Here is a 26,157-nt window from a genome sequence, read left to right as displayed (position 1 = left end):
TTAAATTTTTTTAAAATAATTTAGAAATTTATCAAAATTATTAAAAAATTGATAAGTGAAGATTAACATGAAATAAAATAAAAATAAAATAGTGAAAAACTAATTTAAAGATAAAATAATTAATTAAATAAATTTTATATATATATATATATTTAGATGTCTAAGACACCAATGAGATTAAATTAACACGGGCTGTGAGCAGCACTAACCTTCAAACCGAATAGCCGCAGAGTGACATGATATTGGGAATTGAAAAGCTTGAAGCTTTGGCAGCCTCCTGCCTTCAGATTTCAAAGTTGAAAGCTTTTGGGGTGAGTTTGTTCTCTCTCGGAGTAGCTTGTTTATTTCATTTCCAAAATGGTGTTTCATAGGCTTTCTTCATACATTGTTATGAACAAGTCACCCTTATTTCTCAGAGTTAGATGCATCTCAACCACCTGTTCAGACCCATCTCAATCTTTTGCATACTCTTACCTTATAGACAAATTTGGTTTCTCCCAGCAATCTTCTCTGGCAGCTTCCAAGTATCTCCGTTTTAAAACCCCAGATAAACCTGATTCTGTCATTGCATTTTTGGAGAACCATGGGTTTTCAAAAACCCAAATACAACAAATCATCAGGTTACGGCCGAACCTTCTGTATTCTAAGGTTGAGAATAACCTTCTGCCCAAACTCGAGTTTTTCCGATCTAAAGGTGTTTCAAGCCCTGACCTTATCAAATTCGTATTTAACAACCCCACTATTTTATCTCGTAGCTTAGAGAATCAGATTGTCCCTTGTTTCAATCGCCTTAGCAATCTGCTCCAATCTGATGACAAGGCTGTTAAAGCTATAAAACGCTATCCACGTCTTGTCACATGTAATTTTGATGCTTATATGTTACCTAATATCAATATTCTGCTGGATAATGGAGTGCCTGAATCAAATATCAGAGCAATGTTTCTTTACCATCCTAGATCCTTTGTCATGATCCCTGATCGGTTTATAGAGATTGTGAAAGAAGTGAAGGAAATGGGGTTTGAACCTTTGAAGATGAAATTTCTTCGTGCTGTCATTATGTTTAGAAAAATGAGCAAAACTATCCTGGAGAGAAAATTTGATGTTTACAAGAAATGGGGTTGGTCTGAACAAGAGATTTGGGAAGCTATTCGAAAGACTCCACATTGTATGGATTTTTCAGAGGAAAGAATTATGGCAACGATGGAATTTCTTGTGAACAGAATGGGTTTTAAGCCAATCAACCAAGTGTTCTATGTCGGAGCTTGGAGAAGCGGATTGTTCCAAGGGGACTGTATGCTCAAGAGTTGTTATCAAAAGGTATAATGAAGAAGTTTACATTGTCTGGATTGTTTGACACTTCAGAAAAGGTATTCATTCAGAGCTTTGTTAACCAATATGAAGACATAGCACCAGAGCTGTTAAATCTGTACAAAAAAAAGGTGGATCTTGCCACAGGAGGCAAATATAGAACAAGTTATTTGTAGAATGTAAATTTTTTGATCAAGTTTATCCAATTGAATTCTTGATCTCAAACCTGCCCCTGTTTGAATTAAAGAATGCAACTATAACAATACGAGTCCATAAGACAGTTTGTTGGTGCTATTAATGTTGGCCATTTTTGCAGAAGCACTTGCTAAAGTATGGTATTAGAAACGTATTGCAACCCGAACCATGTAATGCACCTATTCAAACAACAAAAGAAACTCTAGGTTTGTTGTGCTGTAATTCTTATTATGATTCGGTGTTATTGAAAGTCCTTGGCATGCCTTGTGCTTGATTGAAGAACAGTAATCTTGCTCAAAGTGCAACTGTGAAATAAGTCTTATTTGCAGAGCTTAGCAACGTCTTGGTTCATTAGATTGTATTGATACAAAGTAGTTTTGCAGCTCCAAGAATGCTGCTGTGGCAAAGAACACCTTACAATGTTTTGACATGATCACATGAAGAAATGGTGCTACTGCTGTAAATTAAAACATATGGAAAGACAATATTCCATCCATGTTTTCGTGTTGCCAAACTCTTGGGCATTTTTAAAACTAGGATCCATCATATTAATATGTATTCTCTTGTCAATTCAGAATCATACTTTCTCTAAGTATGAAGCAGAAGAAAGGTTTCCCTTCTTCAAATGGAAAACAAAATAGAAAGGGACTAAGGTGAAATTCGTCACTATAATATGACTCAATTTCGAATTTTATCGGTATATTTTAATTTTATTAAATGTTATTATTGTATTTGCAACTGATTTATTTTTGAACAAAAAATATACTTTATTAATGTAAATGACAAATTTTGTCACTATAATTTCAATTTCATTAATTATTAGGTAAAAATACCAAATTTGAATATATCACAAAAAATGTTAACATAACAAGTAAATTATTATTGATTTTATTATTTTATGTTTAAAAATTGATAAAAAATTAAAAATCCAGTGATATAATTTAATGAAATTTTACTAAATGATAAGAGGCTTAAAACTTGGAAAAAGTTTTCAAAAACTTCACTTTAAGTGTTTTAAATTTATAACATAAATTAAATGAGGGTACTGTGAAATAGACGCATGAAGCAGTAAGACATGGTGTTTGGGAAGTGAAAAGTTGGAAGCTTTAGCCTTTAAGTTTCAAGAGCGGCCTCGTGTCCCTGTCTGGGTTCAAAGTTGAAAGCTTTTAGGGTGAGTTTGTTCTCTCTCTGAGTAGCTTAATTTGTTTCTTTTCTAAAATGTTAAATCTTTCCAGGAAAACCAGTAGCTTTTTTCATAGGCTTTCATACATTGTTATGAACAATTCCTCGTCAAACTCACACTTATTTCTCAGAGTTAGATGCATCTCAAACACTTGTTCAGACCCATCTCAATCTTTCGCGTTCTCTTACCTTATAGACAAATTTGGGTTCTCCCAAAAATCTGCCTTGGCAGCTTCCAAGTATCTCCTTTTTAAAACCCCAGATAAACCTGATTCTGTCATCGCATTTTTGGAGAAACATGGGTTTTCGAAAACCCAAATCCAACAAATCGTCAAGGTTCGGCCGCCTGTGCTGTATTGTAATGTTGAGAATAACATTTTGCCCAAACTGGAGTTTTTCCGATCTAAAGGTGTTTCAAGCCCTGACCTTATCAAACTCTTATCTTGCAACCCCAGAATTTTATGTCGTAGCTTAGAGAATCAGATTATCCCTTGTTTCAATTATCTTAGCAATCTGCTCCAATCTGATGACAAGGCTGTTAAAGCTCTGAAACGCTATCCATACCTTGTCTCATGTAATTTTGATGCGTATATGTTACCTAATATCAATACTCTGCTGGACAATGGAGTGCCTGAATCAAATATCAGAGCAATGTTTCTTCACCACCCTAGATCATTTGTCATGATCCCTGATCGGTTTAAGGAGATTGTGAAGGAAGTCAAGGAAATGGGGTTCGATCCTATGCTAATGAAATTTATTGGTGCTGTCATTATGTTCAGAAAAATGAGTAAATCTACCCTAGAGAGAAAGTTTGATGTTTACAATAAGTGGGGTTGGTCCGAACAAGAAAGTTGGGATGCTTTTTGCAAGAATCCATACTGTATGGAAGCATCAGAGGAGAAGATTATGGCAATAATGGATTTTCTTGTGAACAAAATGGGTTTTCAGTCTTTGCTCATTGCCGATCAACCAAATGTACTAGGTCGGAGCTTGAAGAAGCGGATTGTTCCAAGGGGTTTGTTTGCTCAAGATTTGTTATCAAAGGGTTTAATTAAGAAGCTTACCTTGTCTGGATTGTTTGACACTTCAGAAAAGGTGTTCCTTCAGAGGTTTATTATCCGATATGAAGACGTAGCACCACAGCTGCTAAAGCTGTACAAAGAAAAAATGGATCTTGCAATAGGAGGTAAATATTGAACAGGGTATTTGTAGAATGTAAGTTTTTTTATTGAGTTGATTCTTTTATCCAATTAAATTTTTTGATCTCAAACTTGCTCCAGTTCGAATTGAAGAAAGCAATTGTAACAATACTTTTAGTAGCATGGACTTTTATTACCCGTGAAACTTGAACTCAACTTTGTGCTCTGACTGTTTTATGTGTTTAAATAATAATCTTGCTCGAAGTGCAACTGTGAAACGAGTCACATTTGCAGAGCTTACCAATATCTTGGTTTATTAATGGTATTTATTGATACCAAGCTTTTGGCTTGAAATGATTTTTTTTTCATGCAATTATTAGGTCTTGTTTGTCATTTGTTTAGAGTTATGAAGGTCAAAAATTGCCTGTCATTTTGATGCCGCTTTGTGATTGTAGTTTTAATTATTTTAATTCTGCTGGTAGTCACCAAGTATAGGGGATTAGAGAAAATGAGTTTCAATTCTTCGAGGTTTACATTTGTTTTTCTGGTGTCTGGATTGAAGAGAATCAGCAAACCCACATCGGAGAGGATTTTAATGTTTATAAGAAGTGTGGTTGGACTGATGAAGAGATTTGCCTAGCTTTTCCAGGGTGTCCCTTGTACAATTTGGCAGCATCTGAGAATAGTTTACGACTACAAATTATTTCTTGTAGACCGAATGGAGCTTCACAAAGTGCTGTCACCTTTCAGCTGACAATACGGAAAAATCAACTTGTTGAGGAGTTACACACAGTTGGTTACTTCTTCCCACACTTAGTATTACCTTACCAGTATTCTTGTGTATGATTTTGATTCTAATCTGTTACCAAATATGAATATTTTGGGAGAAAATGGGGTCCTTGAATTAAATATTTTTACAATGCTTCAACGTCAGCCTAGATCCTTTAGGTTTAATCCGGTTCAGTTTAAGGAGATTGTGGAGGAAGCCAAAAGACTGGGGATTGATTCTTGAAGAATGAAGTTTGTTAATGCTACTTTTACATTGAGATCAATGAGCAAATCCACCCTGGAGAAGAAGTTTGATGTTTGTTGGAAATGGCGTTGCTCCAACCAAGAGATTTGGGAAGCGTTTCTAAAGTATCCATGTTCTATGGAAGCATTGTAGGAGAAGGTTGTGACTATAATGGACTTTCTTGTGAACAAATGGGTGTCAATTCTTCTCTAGTTGCCAAACAGCTGAGTGTTCTTCCGATGAGCTTGGAGAAGAGGATTATTCCGAGGGCTTTGTTTGCTCAAGAATTGTTATCATGAGGTTATTTAACACATCAAGCAAGGCGTTCCTCAAGACGTTTGTTGACTGTTATGTGAACAAAGCACCAGAGCTCTTGAAGCTATACAAAGAAAAATTGAATATTCAGAAAAATGAAAAGTGAGTTAAATATAGACTGCAGAGTAGGATTTGCACATTTAAGACTCAAATTTGTTTTGGTACACTAAGATTCAGAATTTCCATGTCATGTTACCCCTGTTTTCAGTTACTTCTTTTGATCAGAAACTTGTTTTAATTGGAATTGGCTAATGCAACCGATCCAAGTGTTTTAGCTGTATTCTTTTCTGTCATCAGTGAACCTTAAGCTCAACAGTCTGCAGTCTCTCTAAGTGCCAGTGTGAAATGAGTTTCCATATGCAACCATATTTGTTTTCATCTTTTTTTTTTTTCCTGCTGCATCTGCATGGTCTTGTTTGTCAGTTTTTAAGAATTTATAGTGATGTACCTGTTGTCAAGTAACTAGCAAGATCGACTTCAGCTGTTGTTATGCAGCTCCAGCAGTAACCTCATATAGATGGGATTGCAAAGAGTCAAATCAACCTAACCATTTGCAATCAGAGATTGCATTCATCTCATGTTTCAGCATAACTGTCCTGATCATGCAACTAGCCTCAGATAATGTTCTTTTTCCATGTGACTGTTAGGTCCTCTCCCATCATCTGTTTAGAGTTATGCCAGTCAATTTTGCCTAGGGGCGGATGCCATTTTGCCAAGGAATCTTGTTCCAAGGTGAAGGAGTGTTTGGTCCTCATGTTTTTCTGATCTTTCAGTATGAAACAAGTTGGCTCAATGGCCAATAGACAAAACTTGAGATAATGAGATCCAAGGAACAAAATCATAAACAGGTTTTATCTTCTCCGTCGAAGTGTTTTCCATGGGAAGGAAGGTTACAGATTCTTATACATTCTTCAGAGTGACCCATCAATGTTCAGACTATCCAACACTCTTAGATTTATCTCAAGCTCTACCAATCGGCAGTCATTTACAGTTTCATACCTCATAAACAAACTTGGGTTCTCCCCAGAATCTGCTTTGTAGGCTTCCAAGAATGTCCATTTCGAGACCACGGGTCATCCCGACTGTGTCATTTCATTCTTAGAAGAAAAAGGGCTTTCGAAAACCTAGATCAAAACCCTGGTCAACACGTCACTTGCATCTGAGGTCGATGAAACCCTTTTGCCCAAGTGGGAATTCTATGTCTCCAGAGCCTTCTCAAGCCCTGACCTTGCCGAGTTCTTATCTCGTTACCCGACCATCTTGAGAACAAGCCTAGAGAAACAACTTGTCCCTTCTCTCGATTTCTTTAGCAATCAGATGATAAGACTGTCAGTGTTCTACAACGCTGTCCTTTCATTGTCGGTTATGATCTTGATGCTTATATGTTACCAAACATCAAGACTCTGCTGGATAATGGAGTGCCCAAATCAAATATTATTACTGCAGTTTGTTATCACCCTGCAGCATTCCTGACTTATTCTGATCGTTTTAAGGAGATCGTCAAGAAAGTAAAGGAAATGGGTTCGATCCTTTGAGGTTTAAGTTTGTTTCTGCTGTTTATATATAGAGACAAATGAGTAAATTCACGTGGCAGAGGAAGTTTGCTGTTTACAAGAAAAGGGGTTGGTCTGATCAAGAGTTTTCAAGAGGTTTTGGAATATTTTCGAAAGTATCATGTCGTATGGAAGCATCGGAGAAGATTGTTGCAACGATGGATTTTCTTGTTTTCAGCCTTTGCTAATTGCCAAGCAACCAAGCGTTGTTGGCTGGTCGGAGCCTGGAGAAGCGGATTGTTCCGAGGGGTTTTGTTTGCTCAGTATTTGTTATCAAGAGGTTTGATTAAGAACTCTTGTGGGTTGTCTGCATTGTTCGACACTTCAGAAAAGGTTTTCCTTCAGACGTTTGTTAACAGATATGAAGACGACGCACCGGAGCTGTTAAAAGCTATTAAAGAAAAGGTAAATCTTGCAGTAGGAGGCAAGTACCGAACGCGGCATTCAGTTTGAAATGAGGAATGCAAGCCTTACCAGTGTTTTTGGTAGCATTCTGTTTTGTCAATGGTGAAAACCTGAACTCAAACCATTTGCTCTGACTCTTTTGACGTGGTTTAATAGTTTCAGCTCAAAGTTGTCCAATTGAGGTCTCCATTTTGCTCCAAGTGAGGTTCATTTCTACGTATCTGTTAGGATCTCTTCATCATTTGTTTAGAGTTATGAAGGGTCAATTTGCCTCTGTTATAAGGTGAAGGCGTGCTTGGACCCTTTCGGTTCTTGATCTTCACGGTATGGAACGAGTAGGTTCGACCAAGTGTTCGCGGCTCAACCCCACTTCTTATAAGCATCAAACTACCATCCCACGTGGTAGCAGCTCAAAAGAACAATGGGTTTCCACTTTCCTATTATAGTCTAAAATGTTATTCACCTAAATAAAATTGAAATCATAGAAAAAGAATGGCTTCACGATGACGCTACAAGAAGTCTACAGACTGAATTTACTAGGTTACGTTGATAATAATTGGTGCATGTATTGATTCCTATTAAAGGTAAAAAAAGGAGTAAATAAGATGGATAAGAGTTGAGGGAAGAGCCTTACAAATTTTTACAACAACAATCGAGGAATGAGTACTGGGTCTATGTAGGTACCAGCGCCAATATCTGGTTCCTAATAATTCCCATACATTTCTGTATCTCTGCATAAATTGAGAGATTTTGTGAACAACACGGCTTCAAACTAGTAACAGCAGAATCTAGTACCTGGGCAACATCTCCAGGTGGAAACTGCCTTTCTGTACACTTCTGCATTTGTTTTTAAGTGAAAATAATTAGAATCGGGAAAAAAAAATTTGTTAACTACCTAGTATCAAGGCAAGTAAAACAACTGACAGGAACTTAAGAACCATTCAAATAGTTACCTGAATCATGAGCAAGGTGGCTACACAATGCACGATAAGGTCTGAAGGGATTCTAAGATCGTCTTGGTCAGACGAATTTTGCAACTTTGTATCAGGTGCATGACCAGTTGCCAGTGGATTTGACACAAAGGCAGTGAGATGATCGTGAAAAGTTACCGTACTGTGGGCTGAGTCTATTGGGATAGAAGACCGCGGAGCAGGCACACTAAGATCATCCACCGAAAGCTGGTTATTTACAAAATCTATTGCGTCCTCAATCCTCTCGATGCTTTTCCCCCCTTTTCTCAAGGATGACATAGCCTGAGATGGTAATCAAAGTTTAATCAAAACTAAATTTATAAAATTAAATAAAAAAATGCAAGGATCCATTGCTTCAAAAAATACACGATAACCATCTTCAGGCTATCTCATATGGATTAGCTCAAAAATTGTTGTGGCCTTGTATTTAGGCTAGGCCTTTTCACCTATTTCTTATTGGTTTTACACTGATAAATTAACATATATGTGAAAGGCAATTAATAAAGTTCCAATAATACGGACAATTTCAAAATGCTTGAAAAGAAAGTAGAGATGGGGAAAAAGGTTTAGACTCAAACAAAGTTGATCCATCCGTAAGGTGCCATCAAGACAACAACAGTTCAATGTCCTTTCTTTTACCTGCATAGCTGCATCCACCATTGACCGAGCTTTCGTTCTTGAACTTTCAACAATTTCAGCCACATGGGATACAGATTCTTGGGCATGATGCATAGAATGATCAAAAGAGCTCAACTGACAACCATGCTCACCAATTTTAGCCAAGGGCTTCAGCAATCTAACTGAGGAGGTCCCTTGATATGTATTGCGTTGCCTCAAGGAAAAGAGAGCAGAAGAAACCTGCAAAAGAAAGTTCAGGCATGGTTAGGATAAAATCGTAAATGACATTGGTGAAGAGATTTAAGCTGAAAACTGCTTCATCGGTATCTCATACCTGCTCATTGACTTCATTTAACTGTAAAAGAACAGCAGCATATTGCTTCTTGAAAGAATCTGAATCCTTTATAGAGTTGTCCCCACCTTTCTGGTTTTCCAACACCTCATCATTCATACGCCGTAGTTCAGAGACCACAGCCTCCTGCAAATGCTAACACAATCCATACATTCACTTCTCAGACACAACTTGAGCAAAATGATTTGAATGGGATTATATGTCAGCTTCAGATAAACAAAATACACATGCAACGCAAACTATGCAACAAGCTACAAGAAAGAGAATCACAATACCGAAACCCCCAACAAAGCAAAAGGCACCAATTATGGACGACGGGATAAGATATGATAAAAATACCATTATTACTAAAAGAGTAGGAATAACAATAGAGAACAAATGATGAATTAAAAATGTGCAACATTCAACAGGCACTATATATAGCACTGAACACAGATAAGTTTCTATAAGAACTTGAAGTTGAAAAAGAGAGAGGGGAAGAGAGAGTAAGATCTGCCAGTAGATTAAATTTAATAAATAACAGCTAATATGGTGTACAACCTTTTTGTCAAGAGCACGAGTCAACTGAGAAAGAGCTTCAACATCAGCTTCCCTCGCCTGTATCAGCGCCAGAGCAGAAGGCTGGGAATTTACTGCCTGCTGAGTATAAACAGTTTCCATAGGCCCAACTTTAAGTTGTAAATTAGGACTTGATGGATCAACCTGATCAAAGCAATTTATGCCTATATAAGATACCAGTTATCCTGATTCTATATTGTTTCCTATATCAGAACTTTTAGCTGCAATACTCTGCCTGAAAAGCATGGCTCAAGTAGCTAGTGAAATGCAATTTATCCTTGAAACTAATTTTATTTGTTATTCATGAAACGAGAACCATTTTGCAGTCATAACTTACCTTAACAAGTTGTGATAAATTGCCAACACTGAAAGTTGATGGGGAAGTTCGAGAGGGACTATTGGCATTCTCCTCACACGAAGCAAATTTGATGTTCTCTTCCATCTTGCTTTCTTTTGGCTGCCCGTTCATTTTGAGCTCATTGTAGTTCTCAAAAAATTTCCTGACAGCAGCATTTTGTCTCACAAGGGAAGCAGGCAAATTTTCCAATGGATTTAAAGCCATACAATCAATATCCTGCAATAAAAAAATGTATCATCCGTGAAACTTAAGAGGAAAGAACAACAAAAGAAAAATAGGAATAAGCTAAATGAGATTCAATAGCAGGTATGCATACATGTACTCGTGTATTTAGACAAAAGAAATTTAAGAAAGGGACCTCCCAAAGCCTTAGCCTGCCTTTAATCTATTAGACAAAGGCCTTAATGGCCATATTCTACATCTTCAGTTGAATGAAATGAACATATAGCTATCATAAATGAAGCAACTCCATAAAATAAAATTTTACCATGACAGATTCCACTCCTAGCTCAGTGCTGTCAAATTGAATCCGGTACCTACTATGGTCAACAATTAACACATTTCCATCATGAATCTCTCTAGTTTTTGGATGAATAGCAATAACACGCTGTCCAACTGATAGAGGTCGAGCTAAATCAGTTGGAAGTCCTTCACCAATACCAGCACGGAGTTCAGCATAATGCGTTCTAACAGATTCCCGATATTGATAAAGCTTCTCTCTTTCTTCCTTCAAAAATTGCTCAGAAAACCTTCGTGGCTTGCCAAGGGAACTGCATCAACATGACATTATCTAAGTAGAGCACCAACACCTAAAACCTTATTAAGATTCCAAAGTAGAAAGCTATACCTCCTTATGACACCCCATTCAACACGAGTTAATCTTGGAACATGACCCAATCCTACATGATCCAAATACTCCACAAACTCCCTTTTAGCAAACCATGGATAATCAATTGTACTACAGAACCACTCAAAGGTACACCATCTCCGTGCTTGATATGGACATAGGAAGTTACAAAGCTTTTCCTGTTATACAGAATATACATATATCAAACGAAACCAAAGACATAGAAACTCAACTTCAATGGAATTGTTAAAGTATATAACGTTACCTTCAGATTGAGTGCTCTGTCATGGAATAAACTAACTGGAACACTAAATTTTCCCTTCACAATACCATCAGAGGACTTTATATCCTTCCCAATCACTTGTTTCTGTGCATCTATCTTTCTCTTACTCCTGACTTTTGTGGGTAGGTTGACCTGGTTAACAGGTGAAACCTGTATGGTAGATGGAGCTGAATTGTTCAAGTCCCTTCCATGATCAGTACTTGAGGAACGATGCTCTGGAGGTCTCACTGATTTCCCTTGCTTTGAATGTGCAACATTATTAGAGCGTTTACCTTTGCTTGGAAAATTCTTTACCTCATCTAAAGCCTAAAAAATGAACATAAAAATAACAACATCAAGAAACAGTTATAAGTGATGAAGACAAGAACATGACCCTGGAGAGTGCAATTTTACAAAAAAAATAATGTATACAATAGGCACATGTTTTAGTTACAAAGAAGACCCTCAATTGCAATGGTCGAAAGAGGGAGAAAGAAATAATTACTAACAGAACCAGACATCATACCAGCGTAGAATGCCCTCGGCTGACCCACAAATCGGGTAAAACATTTAACTGAGTTGATCATTTAACCAACTCACACCTTCACCTATTTACACACTTCATCCTTTTTCAGAAAAACAGTCTTCATGTAAAAAGAACATTTCCTTATGAATTTATCTCCCCATTATCTTCACTTCATAAAAGATTTCTTTAATTCTTTTGCATAGTATTTTCTCTTCCTAATTCTTATAAATCTATTGTTATATTTCTTATTTTATTTGTCACTCAAACTCAGGCTATAGGTGTCAGGTATACTTGCACCAAAAAGGAAAAAGATTTTTTAGCATGCACCCAATTCATAAAGTTCAATACACTTGCTCAGAATAAAGAACGTTTACCGCATATATGAGTAAAAAGTTTATCTAATATTCTACAGAAAAGTATCTTAAAAGACCATCATATTGCTACATCCAATGGGGAGACAGAAATGAAATTTTATATCACAAGTTTAGCCTTTTTTGAGCTTTTTTACCAGAAAGAACCAAAAGGAGCCATCACAACTCTTTGAAGCTAAAAAATTGAAAAATACAAACCTCAATGTTTCGAGATTCACCCAAATGAGAATCAGCATCAGTTTCATCTTTTGGAATCTGCAACTAGTGAGCAAGTTACATACGGTCATTGTTTCATGTAATAAACCCAATGAGAAATTTTAGACAAAAAAAAAACCAATGAAAAATAAAGTATTCACCTACAAAAGAGAAAACAAGCAAACAGGTTTGCATTAACTCTTACTTTATATGGTGAGGACTTCTGTCTCCTTTTCCGCATTCCAACATTACCTGGGTGTGTTTCCTCCTTTGCCTCGGGAATAGCACGAACATCATGACCAAAAACTTTTCCCTGTTTACATGTTTTGGGGGCAGTGCCTTTAGCTCCAGAAACAGGATGGTTTCCTTTCAGTTTAGTCTTCTCAACAACTTCATTTTTCTCTTCCTTGAACTGCACAGATGACTCTGACACACACAAAAAGAAAAAAGAGAGGTGGGATATGACATATTATATAAACACATTCAGACAGAGAGATCTTCCAGAGTTTGAATTATCAAGAAGGATTTAGGGAGTGCAGTTCAAGCTAGAGACAGTACAAATGAAATCATTTACACATAGCTTGCTTGCGGAATGGGACAAAGACACAACAAGGAGAAATTTGCAATGTAGCCTAATCTTATAGTGCATAATAACACTATGAGAGATTGGGACAATATGGTAAGTTAAAAACTAAAGCAGGTTTTTATCTTTAATAAAATTGCAAGCTTGCACTTAATGAAGAGATTATCTGAAAAATGAAAATTCCATTTGAAAAATCTTACTAGAGTCACACCTATAATTCTGGAGGATTAAAGCATTTTGTGCATAATATACTCATACATGACCCAAATATTTTGACTACTCAAACCCTTCTACGATTTCTTTCACAGGCTATGATTTTAAGTCATTACTTACTTCAATTCAGATCTATAATGTATGACAGAAGACTGAATTCGGCAAAAAATAAGGTGGCAAGTTGGGCTTATTACATAAAAAAAAAACTTGCAAACTTGGTATATTATAGCATTTAGCATATAAAGGCTGCCACATGCATAGTAATAATTGAATGAGGTAATTTTCAAAAAAAAATAATAATAATTGAACAAGGTACTACTTCTGGAAGAATAAATGATATATGGTAAAATCAATTTAATAGCTTGGCATTTCATTGAATGCATTATTTGTCATAACTATTCGGCTAAATTACTCAATAGACAATTCTTTAACAAGCCATTCAGGTCAAACCATATCCAACTTATGCATCTAATGAGGTTCATCCATCTAAAGGAAGGAAAAACAACAATGATGAGATTTAGCTAAGGAAAAAACTAGCCAGCTCATATAACAGTAAATCCTACCACAAAATCAATTCTAAAGTTTTTGTTTATTGGTCAAAACATATGTGTCTTACCAGTATCAGCAGCAGTTTCTGGCATCATCAAGGACAGATCTGCTAGAGTTTGCAGGGCATCAAAGGAAGTGTCTTCAACTGCAAAAGAAAAGGGTCTAAAAGAATTGATGACACAAGACATAGCGAAAGTTCCACAGGTTAAAGTCAAAGCTCACTCAAATAAAGTCACAAAGAGAAGGGGGGGAAAGGCTGGTCAAGTATGATTAACAGTCTAATAAGATTTTGACAAAAATTATCTTTGAAAATATTGCAAGAAAAGCAGCGAGGAACAGAATGCAGAAAAAAACTTTAAAGAAACATGTTTTAGAGGAAATTACCTTTCTGAAGAGAAACATGCCAACATTAGACCTCCAGATAACATAGGTATACAAGGAGCACTCATACTTATACAAATAAGCAGAAAAGATACACAAAAAATAACATATCAACATTATAGAAAATTAACTCAGAGGGAGTAGCATTTGTTGACATAAACCAGATAGAAAAAGAAAGGAAATAGAGGGAAGTAAGACTTTTCTTAAAGGCAAATATCATCATACCTCTCCCAAACAACACTTTTTTACTTCTTTTCCTTAGACCCTTGATGGAGCCTCTAGAAGGTTTGGTATCTGCAACCTCTGCTTCAAACTTTCCCTTGAAATCACATAACTTTTGATCTTCTTCCGTCCCACTACAGGCTTCTTTTGTGTCTTCCAGATGATTGTTTACACTTTCCTCAACCCCTGGCTTCCTTCTGTAGTATCTTTTTCCCTTCTGTTGAACTTCAATGGTACCAGTCCCTTCTATATTCATTGAATAATTTTTACCTCTAGCATAATCAGCATTATCAGCTTCAGTGCTTCCTAAGCTCAATTCACAAGCATCCTCATCCATTTCACTACCATGAATCTTGGCACTAGTAGTTTCTGACTCAGCATTCTGAAAAAAGTAATCAATTAATTTCTGAATGAAAGAAAGTACCAGATAAAGCATTGTAAAACATCAAATAAAAACAGATTACCATCCTTTCACTGTTGAGAATAGGTGAAGATGCCTCTGCTTTTCTGTTTGGTGTTCGAGAAACTTGAGGAGATCCACCTCTTTGTGATGCCTCCGTCAAAACTAATGCTATCTCATGAGCAACATCATCATCAACGGTATCCACCTTTAGTTTCATGCCCTGCCTAATAGGTGAAAAGTACCTTTCTCCTTTGTTTTTGTCATGAGAAAAAGAAATAGGAACACGAGGAGTCCTTTTTCCAACAGCACGGGGCCTACTTTCTGAAATGAATGCAAAAAAATTAAAAACTAATGAGGTACAGCAGCCTAATGTTAAGAGCTTAAGTTTTAATGCATAACATCTGTTGCTGAATAATATAGAGCTTTCCTAGAGTAGCCTAATTGCTACTATTAAACAGTAAATGCGAATGCCACCTCAAAACCCAATGTATGTGCAGAATATATATGTTTAGGAAGACTAAAGAGAGTGAGAAAGAGATCTTTACCAGAGCGTCTCCTCTTCAACAATGACAAGCAACCATAACTTGATGCAGCTGAATGAAATTGCAAAAGATCAGGAAATGACTTATCTAAACTTTTAGAGGGTTGATCTCGAAGTTTTCCCCTACTACGCTTCTGAGGTTTCCGAGAAGCTCCCACGCCCTCATTGCTTTCTTGTTCACTATCACTTCCTCCCTACCATCTCACAATCCAATAACTTCAGTTCCATAGAAGGCATTCCCATAATTATTTACATTTCCTAGATGCATCCAAGCTCAATTGATAGCATATAAAACAGCATGCCTTAAAGACCACATCATTAATAAGATAATCCAAATCTAAAAGATGGGAGACTACTGACCAAGGAATTTTCATTGACACTAAAATTGGTATTTAGACAGTAAATAACAAAGTGAGAGCAAGTAATGATCTGGTCAACTTATAAAATTTGCCTATTCAGCATAATTATATCCTATGACAATAAGGGAGGATAGTATTGTCACAAAGGTGACTGACAGAGAGATGAATTAGTCAAAGTAGCAGAATACAAGTGCAAATCTTTTCAAAAACCTCAGATCCAAGTAGAATTCTAAAGAATGGCCAGATTATATTAAACACTCACCATAACACAATAGTGATCAGTCATCATCGCTATGAGTCCAACCACAGAAGCAGTGCCTTCCGGGAGAGATAAGTAGGCCTGAAAACACGGTAAAATTTTCTCTTGATGAGTTTAAAGCACCCAAGCACCTTCTTGATTTTGTCATTGTCACATTATATGTAAACAATAGTCACACATGATTATAATGAAAATAGCATCCCTTCATTACAAGATAATAATGATATGTTATTAAATCCATGCTTACCCTATTCATAGTGTACAGAGCTTCTACCATTTCCACAGATCGATTTCGTACCACAGTAGCAACCTAGAAACCCATAAGAAGCAAAATAAGAAAAAGGTAAAACCACAACAACCAAAAGCCAGATCTCCCAACTACATGCACTTAAAAGCAACTATCATAAAGTAGCTATTCTGATTTTATTATAAAATTAGAAAATTAGAGTACAATATCTAAAACATATGCCATCTAAATAAAGGTTAATTACGACAACCAATAATAAAACCCAGTATTATAATCACAACTAACCTTCTTCCAATCTTTCCCATACTTGCGATACGCTTCATAGAAACGCTCAAGCTCTTCCTTAGTCCATTGAGGCCCTAACATGTCAGACAACTTCCTTTTCTGCACGTAATACATTATAACTACAAATTAATTGAAGAACAAATTTTTCACAGGTCAATTTTATTATTTGTAGAAAGATCTCAACAAAATATTTAGAGAACTGCATCAACATATATCAAAAGAAATCTTTTGCTTTTGTTTCCAATTGGCACTATGCTAGAAAGTTATGGTGACTTTCTGAATTTCTAAATCTCATCTACGCAAGGCTTCCAGTACCTATAGACACATAGACAAAAAAAAAAAAGAAATGTTGAATGTAGAAACCTCGCGGCAGCAACTCTTAAAATTCTGGTTCGTGGTTGATTCTTTTATTAACACTGCTTCATACTTTACATACTTGATTATCTTTTAACACAAAAACTTAGTCCAACCATCTTTGTATGCAAAACTTAGCTATAATTTGCTAGCATATAAGCTCAAACAAAAAGGTACAAAGGATGGGAAACCCTCATGGAGAAAGACAATGCAAGAAAAGCTCAGGAATAAATAAATTCAATCCAGCATCGGTCATGAAAAGTCCAAAAAACCTCCAAAGGAACAGTATATAGTCAACAAATGCAATCAAACCATTAGAATCTTAACCCCATACAACCTGATGAAACGAAAGAATTCAAAATAGATAGATAAATAAATCAAAAATTAAAGTATTGGAAATACTAATCAAGAACTCACCCGTTGCCCGCTTCTCTTAGCACTACTATCTCCATCTTTACTAGAAGCAACCTCATTAACATAAGAAAACTTCTTATTTACACTTTTAGATTTTCTAGATGGCGCCATGAGGAATTTCCTCAGTTACCTGAAACGTACTCAAAATCCAAACATCAAATCAGTGTATCAAATTCCAAAATCAAAAACAAATTTATCTCAAATTTTTTCCTCCATAAAAGAAGAAGAAGAGGAAAATCTCAAACAAAACATTCAAAATAAATTTCAACTTTAACCTCATAAAATTTATTTCCAGCTCTGAAAGAGAAAAGCAAAAGTCATGCGTAATAAAAAAAAAAGAACTAAGAATCCAGAATCTACGAAAGTCAAGATCATGACAAAACTAAGTTACAGAAGATGAAAAAGAGCAGAGATCAGGTCAGCTATCTTTACTGAATCAAAGTATCGCGGCGATTAAGTGCTGTTTGGTTGCCGAGAAAAGCAAAAGAAAAAAAAATTGCAGTTCCAAAAAAAGAAATATTACTAGTAACAGAAAAAGAGTTCACTCAATTGAGTGTCAAAATTTCTTCAATTAAAACGCAAAAAAAAAAAGCAATTTTTCGAAATCTTTTCGCTTATTTAGAAAACAGAATTGAGAAGAAGAAATCGATGTAAACAAAAAGAATTCCAAAAGCGGAAATGTAAGCTTACCAGGTTCGGATCGAGACGGCACAGTTTCGGAGAACATTGAGGGAAGCCGAAGAAGAAGAAGAAGCGATCAAGTAAAACGCGAGCTTCTTCTCCGATGGGAATTTATTTATTTACTTGGCTGTTGATTGGATTGCTAGAAGCTTGAAAATGGAGGAGAGAAAGAGAAGAAATGGAAGAATTTGGGGATATAACCGCGAAACTTTAAAATAAAAAAACAATTGAATGGCTAAATCAAAGCGATTTTTGTTTTGTTTTTTTTTAAATAATCTTTTCTTCGAATTCTTCATTTTGGCCTTTTAATTATTTAAATATTTTTATCGCTAATTCATGATTATCAGGTGCGATAGCTCCTTCAGTTTAAAAAAGAAAAAAGTAGGGCCCAGCCTCGGTTGATTTGTTGTCTACCGTACGCGTAGCGATTTGTTTCAATCTGGACCGTTTAAAATGCCTTTATTGTATCCTTTGCTTCGAAGTAGTCTTTTTTTTTTAATTCTTTCGTTGAAAAATAGCTTTGTTTTGTAACTAAACTAGTATTAAAGTTTATACTTTCTACATTTACAAGATAAATCAAATATTATCATTTCATTAATAAATAAATTTAAAAATAAATATTTTTATCTTTATACATTATATATAACACTTAATACATCTTTCTCAAAAAAAATATAATACTTATAATAGTTTGGTTGATGAAATAGAAAATAATAAAATAGAATAATTATTACGTCAGAATAAAATGAAATGAGAATAAAATATAATAGTTATTATATAGTTTGGTATGACGAATAGAATATAATAAGTATAACTATTATAATTTATTGCAGTATTTTGTTGATAACAATAACTTTAAAATAAGAAAGAAATAGAATATAAAAAGATAAAAATATCATTTATTATATATATATGATTAATAAATTATTTTATTTTATTTTTAAATATTAAAAAGTTATAATTTAATTAAAATATTAATAATTTCTAAACTAAATATTAATATTTTATTTATAATTTAATCATTAATATTTTAAAATATTAATATTTATTTAATTTAAATATTATTATGGTTAATTTTTATTTTTTATTTTATGAATATTAATAATGGAAATTTTAAATATTAATATTTTATTTTTAAAATATTAGTAATTGATAATTTATTTAAAATATGAATAATTGATCATTTAAATATTAATATTTTATTTATAATTTAATCATTAACATCGTAAAATATTAACATTTTATTTAATTTAAACATTATTATGATCAAATATTTTTATTATATTTTATTTTTAAATATTAATATTTAATTTGATAATTTATTTATAATATTAATAATTTATCATTTAAATATTAATATTTTATTTATAATTTAAATGTTTATGAAGTATTCATATTTTATTTATAATTTAATGATATTATGGTTATTTATTTTTATTTTATTTTATTTTTTAAATACTAATTTTTATTTATAATTTAATTATTAATATTTTTTCATAAATTAATATTTTATTTACAAATATTAATATAGATAGGATTGTAAATTTCTAAATTTATGAGGGGTAATTTAGCTTTAACATGTTTTGAAGCTATTCCATCAAACATGGAATAGCTAATACTAAGAGAAAATGTGGGTTTAGTTAAACCTAACTTTTAACTGATTTTAAAAAAATAGCTATTCTTTGATACAATTGCCAACTAAATATGGGAGAAAATATCACATGGGAATAGAGGGGAATAGCTTAACTATTTCTCATACCAAATATGCATATAATATGTAAAATTTAAAACGAAAAATTAAATTATATATATCCCGATACGAGTTGAATGTTTTGTGATGATTGTGAGGCAATTACTATATTAGGAAACTTAATATGAAAAAGTTTTAAAAGAATTAAAAAAATAGAAAGAAATGCAAATAAACAAAGTAGCAATAGCTTCATGATTTTAGCTTCCCACGTTCAACAATTCAACATTGTATTTAGTACAAAAGATGAATATGGAGCCGACTGCCCTCAAGCATTACAACATAAGAAACAAGAAAATCAGAAAAAGCTTGCAACTTGAACTCCATTCCAAATGAAGCAAAAGAATTCAACTATAAATCAAATTAACAAGAAAATAAAAATCTGAATACTAAGGTGGAAATTCACATAGCTTTAATAGCTCAGGAGTTTTCTCTTCATAGCTGCACACAAATTCTTAAGGAACTTTTCTGAAGTCACTAAAGATGCACTGAACTGCAAGTAACAATGAAGGAAAGAATGAACTTCTTGGCTCCCAGCCGAGGCACTCAGGAGCAGTGATTACATAACAAAAGGAAAACAGAAGTCCATTGGGGTATCATATTCATGATGTAAACAGTATGCAAGTGGTGCCTCTTCTCTCACCTTCATATTGATCCTTCTCTCACCTTACAAAGATCCAACTTATCTCTATACATCTGCAATAGCTGAGGCTCATATTTATGCCAAGTCAAACACTTCCGCACGAAACGTTTTTCAGGACATGTAAACATCCAAGCCACCTTAGAAACTTTCTCCTCGAGCCAACCTTTTGATAACACAAATTGAAGTACAGGAGCCCTAGGAAGAATCCTCTTTTCCAAGCTCAAGGAAATAAGTATTGGACGTTCCACAACAGCATTTGCCTCCCAACCCATTTTGTTCACAAAGAAGTCCATTGCGGAAGAAATTTTATTCTCGGATGCTATCATACACCAAGGAAACTTTGTAAATGATGCAATAATCTGTTCTTCAGAACAACCCCAACTCTTATAAAGGTTAACCTTCCTTTCCCATATGTCCTTCCCAATTTTCTTCACGGCAACAATTGCTATAACAAATTGTGACTTCAAAGGATTAATACCCATCTCTTTCACTACCTCAACAGTCTGGTTAAATTTATCTGGATTTGAGATTGATAAATGAGGCCATCTTCGAACAAACAGAGCAATATTAGGATCAGGCACTCCATGATCACGCAAAATGGCAACTTGGCCTTCAATATCATGACAAAGAATAAACGGAAAGTGCTTAATGGCAGCAATGGCCTTGTCTTTAGACTTAAGCAGCTCTTCAAGACAGTTGAAACTAGGGACTATTTTGCTTTCCAAGCCCGTTATAATAACTCTAGGACAAGTATACATAAGGGCAGCAAGGTCAGAACTTGAAATTCCTTTAGAGTAAAAAAATTCAAACTTGGGCAGAAGGGTTTTCTCAGGGTAGTAAAGAAGTAATTCTGGAGTTCTCCCAATGATTTTTGAGATCTGGGTTCGTGAGAGTCCATGGTCCTTGAAAAAACTAAGGACCAAGTTTGGTCGATCAGAGGTTTCGAAATGGAGTTTTTTGGAAGCTGAAAGAGCAGATTTTGGAGACAACCCGCACGCGTTTATCAGGTATGAGATTACCGATGAGTGCTGATTTACTTTTGCTAAGATGGGTTTGGGAGAAAATTGGCTAAATGGGAGTTTTTGAAGCAAAGACAGCCTTTGGGCAGCGGTTGAACCTGTGACAGTGCATCTCCGGTGGAGAAGAGTTCTGGAGAGAAAGTAAAACATGGGAATTGAAATGAACTTCTGGTAGTTGAAAAGAGTCACTCACCTATAGTTGGAAAAACCTCTTCGTGCGGATGACGCAAGTTAAAGCCCCTTGTCGTATCAGAGAGAGGTGAGATCCATCTGAGGCAAAGAGAAGGGGAAAACTGATAAATAAGAAAGAGACCCTTTAACAGAAAACAGATATAGAAGCGGCAGCCAGCAGCCAATTTGATTTTTATTAGGAAGAATTTACATATGTTTGTATATATGTCGCGCTCTTTTTCTTATTCTCAAAATAAAGTGAAACGGCAAAATGGGAAGCTTCAGTAGGCAAATAACAGACCAGAAATAAGCTAGACAAACAAGAAAGTTCATTTCACTGAATAATTACATGGAATCAAAGTAAGATTTCATCCATGTTACAAATTCGGAGGTCAATGTCACTGAATCACGTGAATAATTACATGGAACCAAAGCCAAATTCATAACAAGAACCGATTTTGGGTGCCAACGTAGCCGACAGGAATGCATAATACTACAGACTGAGAGAGTTAAAGTGGCTTATCCCTGTAAAGATTCAGATGCAGTTTCCCATAGTATAGCTTCAAAAATGCTGGATGGCTTCCTCCTCACAGCCATGGATTCCAGAAATGAAGCATTAATATATGATAAGTGCATTACTTGAGCAATTCATTAAAATGTAAGTCATTTACCATTTTTTTATGAAATTTTTGCATTAGCATCTGGTTGAACTGGGGGTAAAGAAGTATCATTTCCTGCAAAAAAATGGTACCCAAGATGCCATACATGTTTACATTGGCTGAATTTGGTTAGACATGAAAACACCTTTGTACTTATGATTGGGCTTTGGTTTTTCATATTTAGCCCAGCCTGCCTGCTGGACTCCTTATGTTTTTCAGGATCAGACAGAGTTCTTGGTTTAGGACTTGTCTTGCTGGTACAGTGCAAAAAGCCCAGGTCATTAGGCTTCATGATAACATGAAACCATGGAGACACAAGGAGACTTAAATCCCATTGACTTAATTTATATTTTGAATTAAAACAAAAACAAGATTCTCGAGAAAACAAAGGTATCAAAAATGTCATCTCAGGGTCAGCCACCGAACAAGGATAAGATGATGTTTAATGAGTGGTATGCAAAGCTTCGGCGCCTGAAGCATGCCATGAACAAGCTGCTGCTTGCTACTACTGCAATTGCTCCGTGAACAACAAAACAGGGGAAAAAAGAAGGGATGCACGATTTTTACAAGACAAGGTGACATGTTAATCCTTCCAATTTGTTTTGTGTCTGCCACTGATAAAACCTGTCATGATTGCAGCAGTAAATGACATATTTTCGATCAACTGAGGATTGTGTGTTACTCCACAACGAAATTAAAACTGCATTTGTACGGAAAAAACAGACAATGTTTCTATAAAAAGGATTTCCCATCATAATAGCTTCATTCAGCTTGTTTTTTTTTTTTTGGGGGGGGGGGGGGGGTGATAAAGTAAGGTCTCATTTCACAATTGTTGTTGAAATCATTATTTTATCCTAAACTCTAAATTTACTTGCAAATATAATGTTAAATAAGATAAGATAAAATTTACGACTAAAAATCTTAATTGTAATAATGACTTTACATCACAAATTCCAATTGCAATTACAATGTCAAATGTCAAACCATTGGGTAAAAAACGCTAGTCTTTCCTAAGCTCCATTTTTCATATAAAACGAAATATAGTTATATGAAACTTTACTAACATATGATTTTAATTTTTTTCACATGGTAAGTTGATATCTAGCTAATATTTCGTAAATAATTTGTATTCTTACGAGGATTAGATGGTTAATTTTACCAATTAAAATTATAAAAACATTCTTTAACGTGAACATATGAGTTAATTTTGAATTGAATGTATTTTGTTAATCTTATTAAGTAAAAGTAATAATTTAATCTGCTATGAGAATAGAAATTATTCACAAGGCTCTAATAAAGGGAAAAAATATACTTATGGGATGCTAATTGAGAAAAAAATCACAGTATATGAAATGGGAAAAATTGAAATGATATTTAAGTGATGTTTACCTTTAAAAACATAAATAAACATCATGTTTTTTTGTGTACTAATTTTAAGAAATTTGTACCCTACTTTTCACGAGGAAGTGTCCAATCTTTGCTTAACAAACTCAAGTCAAACAATTCATACCCAATGCAGTGAAAAATAAAATAAATAAACAAGGATTGACAGATTAGCTCATGATTGTGTTACCTTTGGGCCGCAGTCCATAATTAATCATCATGGAATAGAAAGCATGTCTAATAAACTATACTTTGCCTAGTACATTTTCAATAAGATATTTCGACTTTTAGAATATAATATATTAATATAAACTAAAAAAAAAGTAATTATCACAAAAAATAATAAATAAGATAGGAACATAAAAAATAATAAATAACATTTTAACTAAAATAATTATCCTTTATATAAAAAAAACTTATTTATATCAATATAAAAATTTAAAATCCCAATCTTACTATAAAAGAAAACACCTCAAACTTTTTTTTTTAATTTGAATTTTGTGGCTAGAGATATTCTTTCTAAAATGATAGCTCAGAGGATCTAAAATAAAATGATAGGTGACCATAGATTTCACATGTAGTGGTCATAGAAACCTTTAAGGTAAGCACTTTATATGTTTGAAAAGGGGGTAATAAAAGTGATGGTTTTTTTTTGAAAGATTTTAGAGGGGGCCATGAATCCCCACAGTATTTCCTTGAGGCCCATTTTAGCATGTCTTATGTACCCACCTTCATCAAATTATTTAAACATCTTTGCTACCAATTAATTATGACAAAGATTGCTTGCATCTTACCACAAAACATACAAACCTTTGTTTTATATAAACATGTTCAATGGTAAATCCCTTGTACTTGTTTGCCCCAATTAGAAGGAATATTTGAAACATTTTGTCTTAATTTGCTTTACCAAAATTGATCAACTCGTCGGTTTTGAAATCGGTCAAATATTTTTTAATTTTTTTCTTGGTGTGAAGCATGTTTAAAATAAAATTTCAATAAATGTTATATCCGTTTGACATAATCTCGAATTTAAACCGTAATATAGTAATTATTTTTAAAATTTTCATCTTTTTACTAAGGCAATGCCATATGAATATTGTCTCATTTTTTTATATTTACATTGAATTATTCATTTGGTTAAAGAATATCGTAATGATTAAAATTATAATGAATCGATTTGTGTTATTTAAAATGAATTTAAATTTAAAAAATAAAAATAAATAATTTTAATAAATTTTTTCCCAAAAAACCCATCAATTCAACCTCGCCGACATTTGGTTGATAAGATACGGTCACCAGAGTAATGCATCAAATCTTAAAAAGTGCCCACATGTGGCCAAAACTTGTCCAAGTCAAACAAAAAGTACTTTCCACCTGACTACCGCTTGCTCCGGTGAACTTCCTTCCCCATCTTCCTTCTCTCCCACCGCCTGCGTCCGGTCATCTTGGGTTTTCTCTTTGTACAGTGTAATTATGCATTTATAGACTTCTTACCTACTACTCCCGCGCATTCCCGGTTCGGTTCCCTGCCGGATTGATGACGTGAAAGCGATCTTAGCGGTCGGTTTTTGAGGGGAACGAAGATCTCAGCCGTTGGTTTTGTGAGGTTTAAACCATTAAATAGATTTTTTCCAAACTGAAACGACCTTCACAAGATGTTAACTCGCTTCCGGTTTTTAACAGACTTGGAAACCATGCCCACGCGCCAGTTAGGCGACCGTCAGCACTCACCACTCCTTTGTTTTTTTTCAACTTTTATCCAATTTTCTTTGAGCAAAGCCACCTACGTTTTGACCAAAATGTCCATTTGAACCTGAGCTTTGACTTTCTGGTTGCTTTAATAAAGCTGATTTTCTTTTTTTTTTAGTTTTTAGTAAAATTTCAATATCTTTCTATATGAAATTGAGAAGATTCAAGTTAATTTTAATAAGTATATAACTAAATTAAAATTTTTAATTTAAAATCACAATAATTAGTCTATAAAATTTGAGTTAAATACTTATTAGAATAAACAAACTACTTTTAATAATTTTCTAACCAAAAATTCTTAACACTCCCAATTCATAAGATTCCCTTATAGTAAAATTCAAGTAAATACATGAAAAATACTATTATCATTCCCTCACTCATGCATTAAAATAATATTTTGTCTTTTAACTAAATGAAAAAAAAATTAAGAAAAAAATTTTCATGATCTTAACTTTCCACTGTTCACGCTCTGCAATGCAGCGCGTAAGGAAAGCAAGTCTGACGTTGAACTGCTTGTGCAAGAAAGGTCTTACATGGAACACGTGTTGGACCATGGTTGGTTCATCCAAAAAGTGTTACACTCGTAGGTGTCATTATCAACTCCATTTTTCCTATCACTTCCAAGTTAAAAAGTTAACACTATAAGCCAAAAAAACCGAAGGGAAAAAAAAACTTTTTCGAAATATGCCCCACTTTTCTTTTATTATTCCAAAATTAATATGTTAATTAAATACTAATTTTAATTTAATACACCCCAAAATAATCAACCAAATGCAAACAGCTAGACAACCAAAACCAAGATTTTGCCTTAGAAATAAAATTAAGGGAATGATTTGCTCAATAGAGCAAGATTCTTTCCATTCTTTTGTGTCTTTTTCAATGGGATCCTAATTTTGGTTAAAACTTGTTTCTAATTAATTAATAAATGTTTTATTTTTAAATAAAATTTTAATTTTTGAAGAGGTATGTAACACGCATCTCAAATAACTTAGGAGTATATATTAATTATTCCCAAACAATTTGATTTGATTATTTAAATCTTATATCGCGTTAGATCTAATAAAAATAAAGATATTTTTATTAAAATTGTGCATATTTTTTTCATTAATTATGTAAAATCAAAATAAT

At 34.1% G+C, this 26,157-nt stretch overlaps 3 protein-coding genes and 2 pseudogenes across 5 annotated transcripts; 3 read left to right on the top strand and 2 right to left on the bottom strand.

Moving 5' to 3' along the window:
- Positions 179-1,785, top strand: LOC108661513 (annotated as a pseudogene).
- LOC18603466 (transcription termination factor MTERF15, mitochondrial) lies at positions 2,545-4,130 on the top strand. Its single transcript, XM_018119710.1, has one exon. It carries the CDS (start codon positions 2,722-2,724, stop codon positions 3,880-3,882), a length of 1,161 nt encoding a protein of 386 aa, XP_017975199.1. The 5' UTR covers positions 2,545-2,721; the 3' UTR covers positions 3,883-4,130.
- LOC18603465 lies at positions 5,601-7,547 on the top strand (annotated as a pseudogene).
- LOC18603464 (protein ALWAYS EARLY 3) lies at positions 7,631-17,900 on the bottom strand. Of its 3 annotated transcripts, none has more exons than XM_007035463.2 (20): positions 17,668-17,900; positions 16,981-17,107; positions 16,210-16,308; positions 15,925-15,987; positions 15,681-15,758; positions 15,064-15,253; positions 14,580-14,839; positions 14,119-14,497; positions 13,580-13,657; positions 12,373-12,593; positions 12,171-12,233; positions 11,079-11,402; positions 10,814-10,992; positions 10,454-10,736; positions 9,946-10,182; positions 9,591-9,752; positions 9,033-9,176; positions 8,720-8,938; positions 8,063-8,362; positions 7,631-7,946 (listed from the first exon to the last, which is right to left on the bottom strand). In XM_007035463.2, exons 2-20 carry the CDS (start codon positions 17,086-17,088, stop codon positions 7,782-7,784), a joined length of 3,552 nt encoding a protein of 1,183 aa, XP_007035525.2. In that variant the 5' UTR covers positions 17,089-17,107; positions 17,668-17,900; the 3' UTR covers positions 7,631-7,781. The 3 variants fall into 3 exon arrangements, with proteins under 3 accessions (XP_007035525.2, XP_017975198.1, XP_007035526.2); XM_018119709.1 differs by having other exon boundaries at positions 9,033-9,185; positions 12,171-12,227; XM_007035464.2 differs by having other exon boundaries at positions 9,033-9,185; positions 17,668-17,895.
- LOC18603463 (transcription termination factor MTERF6, chloroplastic/mitochondrial) lies at positions 19,584-21,555 on the bottom strand. Its single transcript, XM_007035462.2, has one exon. The coding sequence runs from the start codon at positions 21,215-21,217 to the stop codon at positions 20,051-20,053; it is 1,167 nt and encodes a 388-aa protein (XP_007035524.2). The 5' UTR covers positions 21,218-21,555; the 3' UTR covers positions 19,584-20,050.

This window comes from Theobroma cacao, chromosome 4 (genome assembly GCF_000208745.1).
Source record: "Theobroma cacao cultivar B97-61/B2 chromosome 4, Criollo_cocoa_genome_V2, whole genome shotgun sequence".
NCBI lineage: Eukaryota > Viridiplantae > Streptophyta > Magnoliopsida > Malvales > Malvaceae > Theobroma > Theobroma cacao.
The sequence above is the reverse complement of the archived record's forward strand: the minus strand, read 5'-3'. Positions and strand labels throughout refer to the sequence as shown.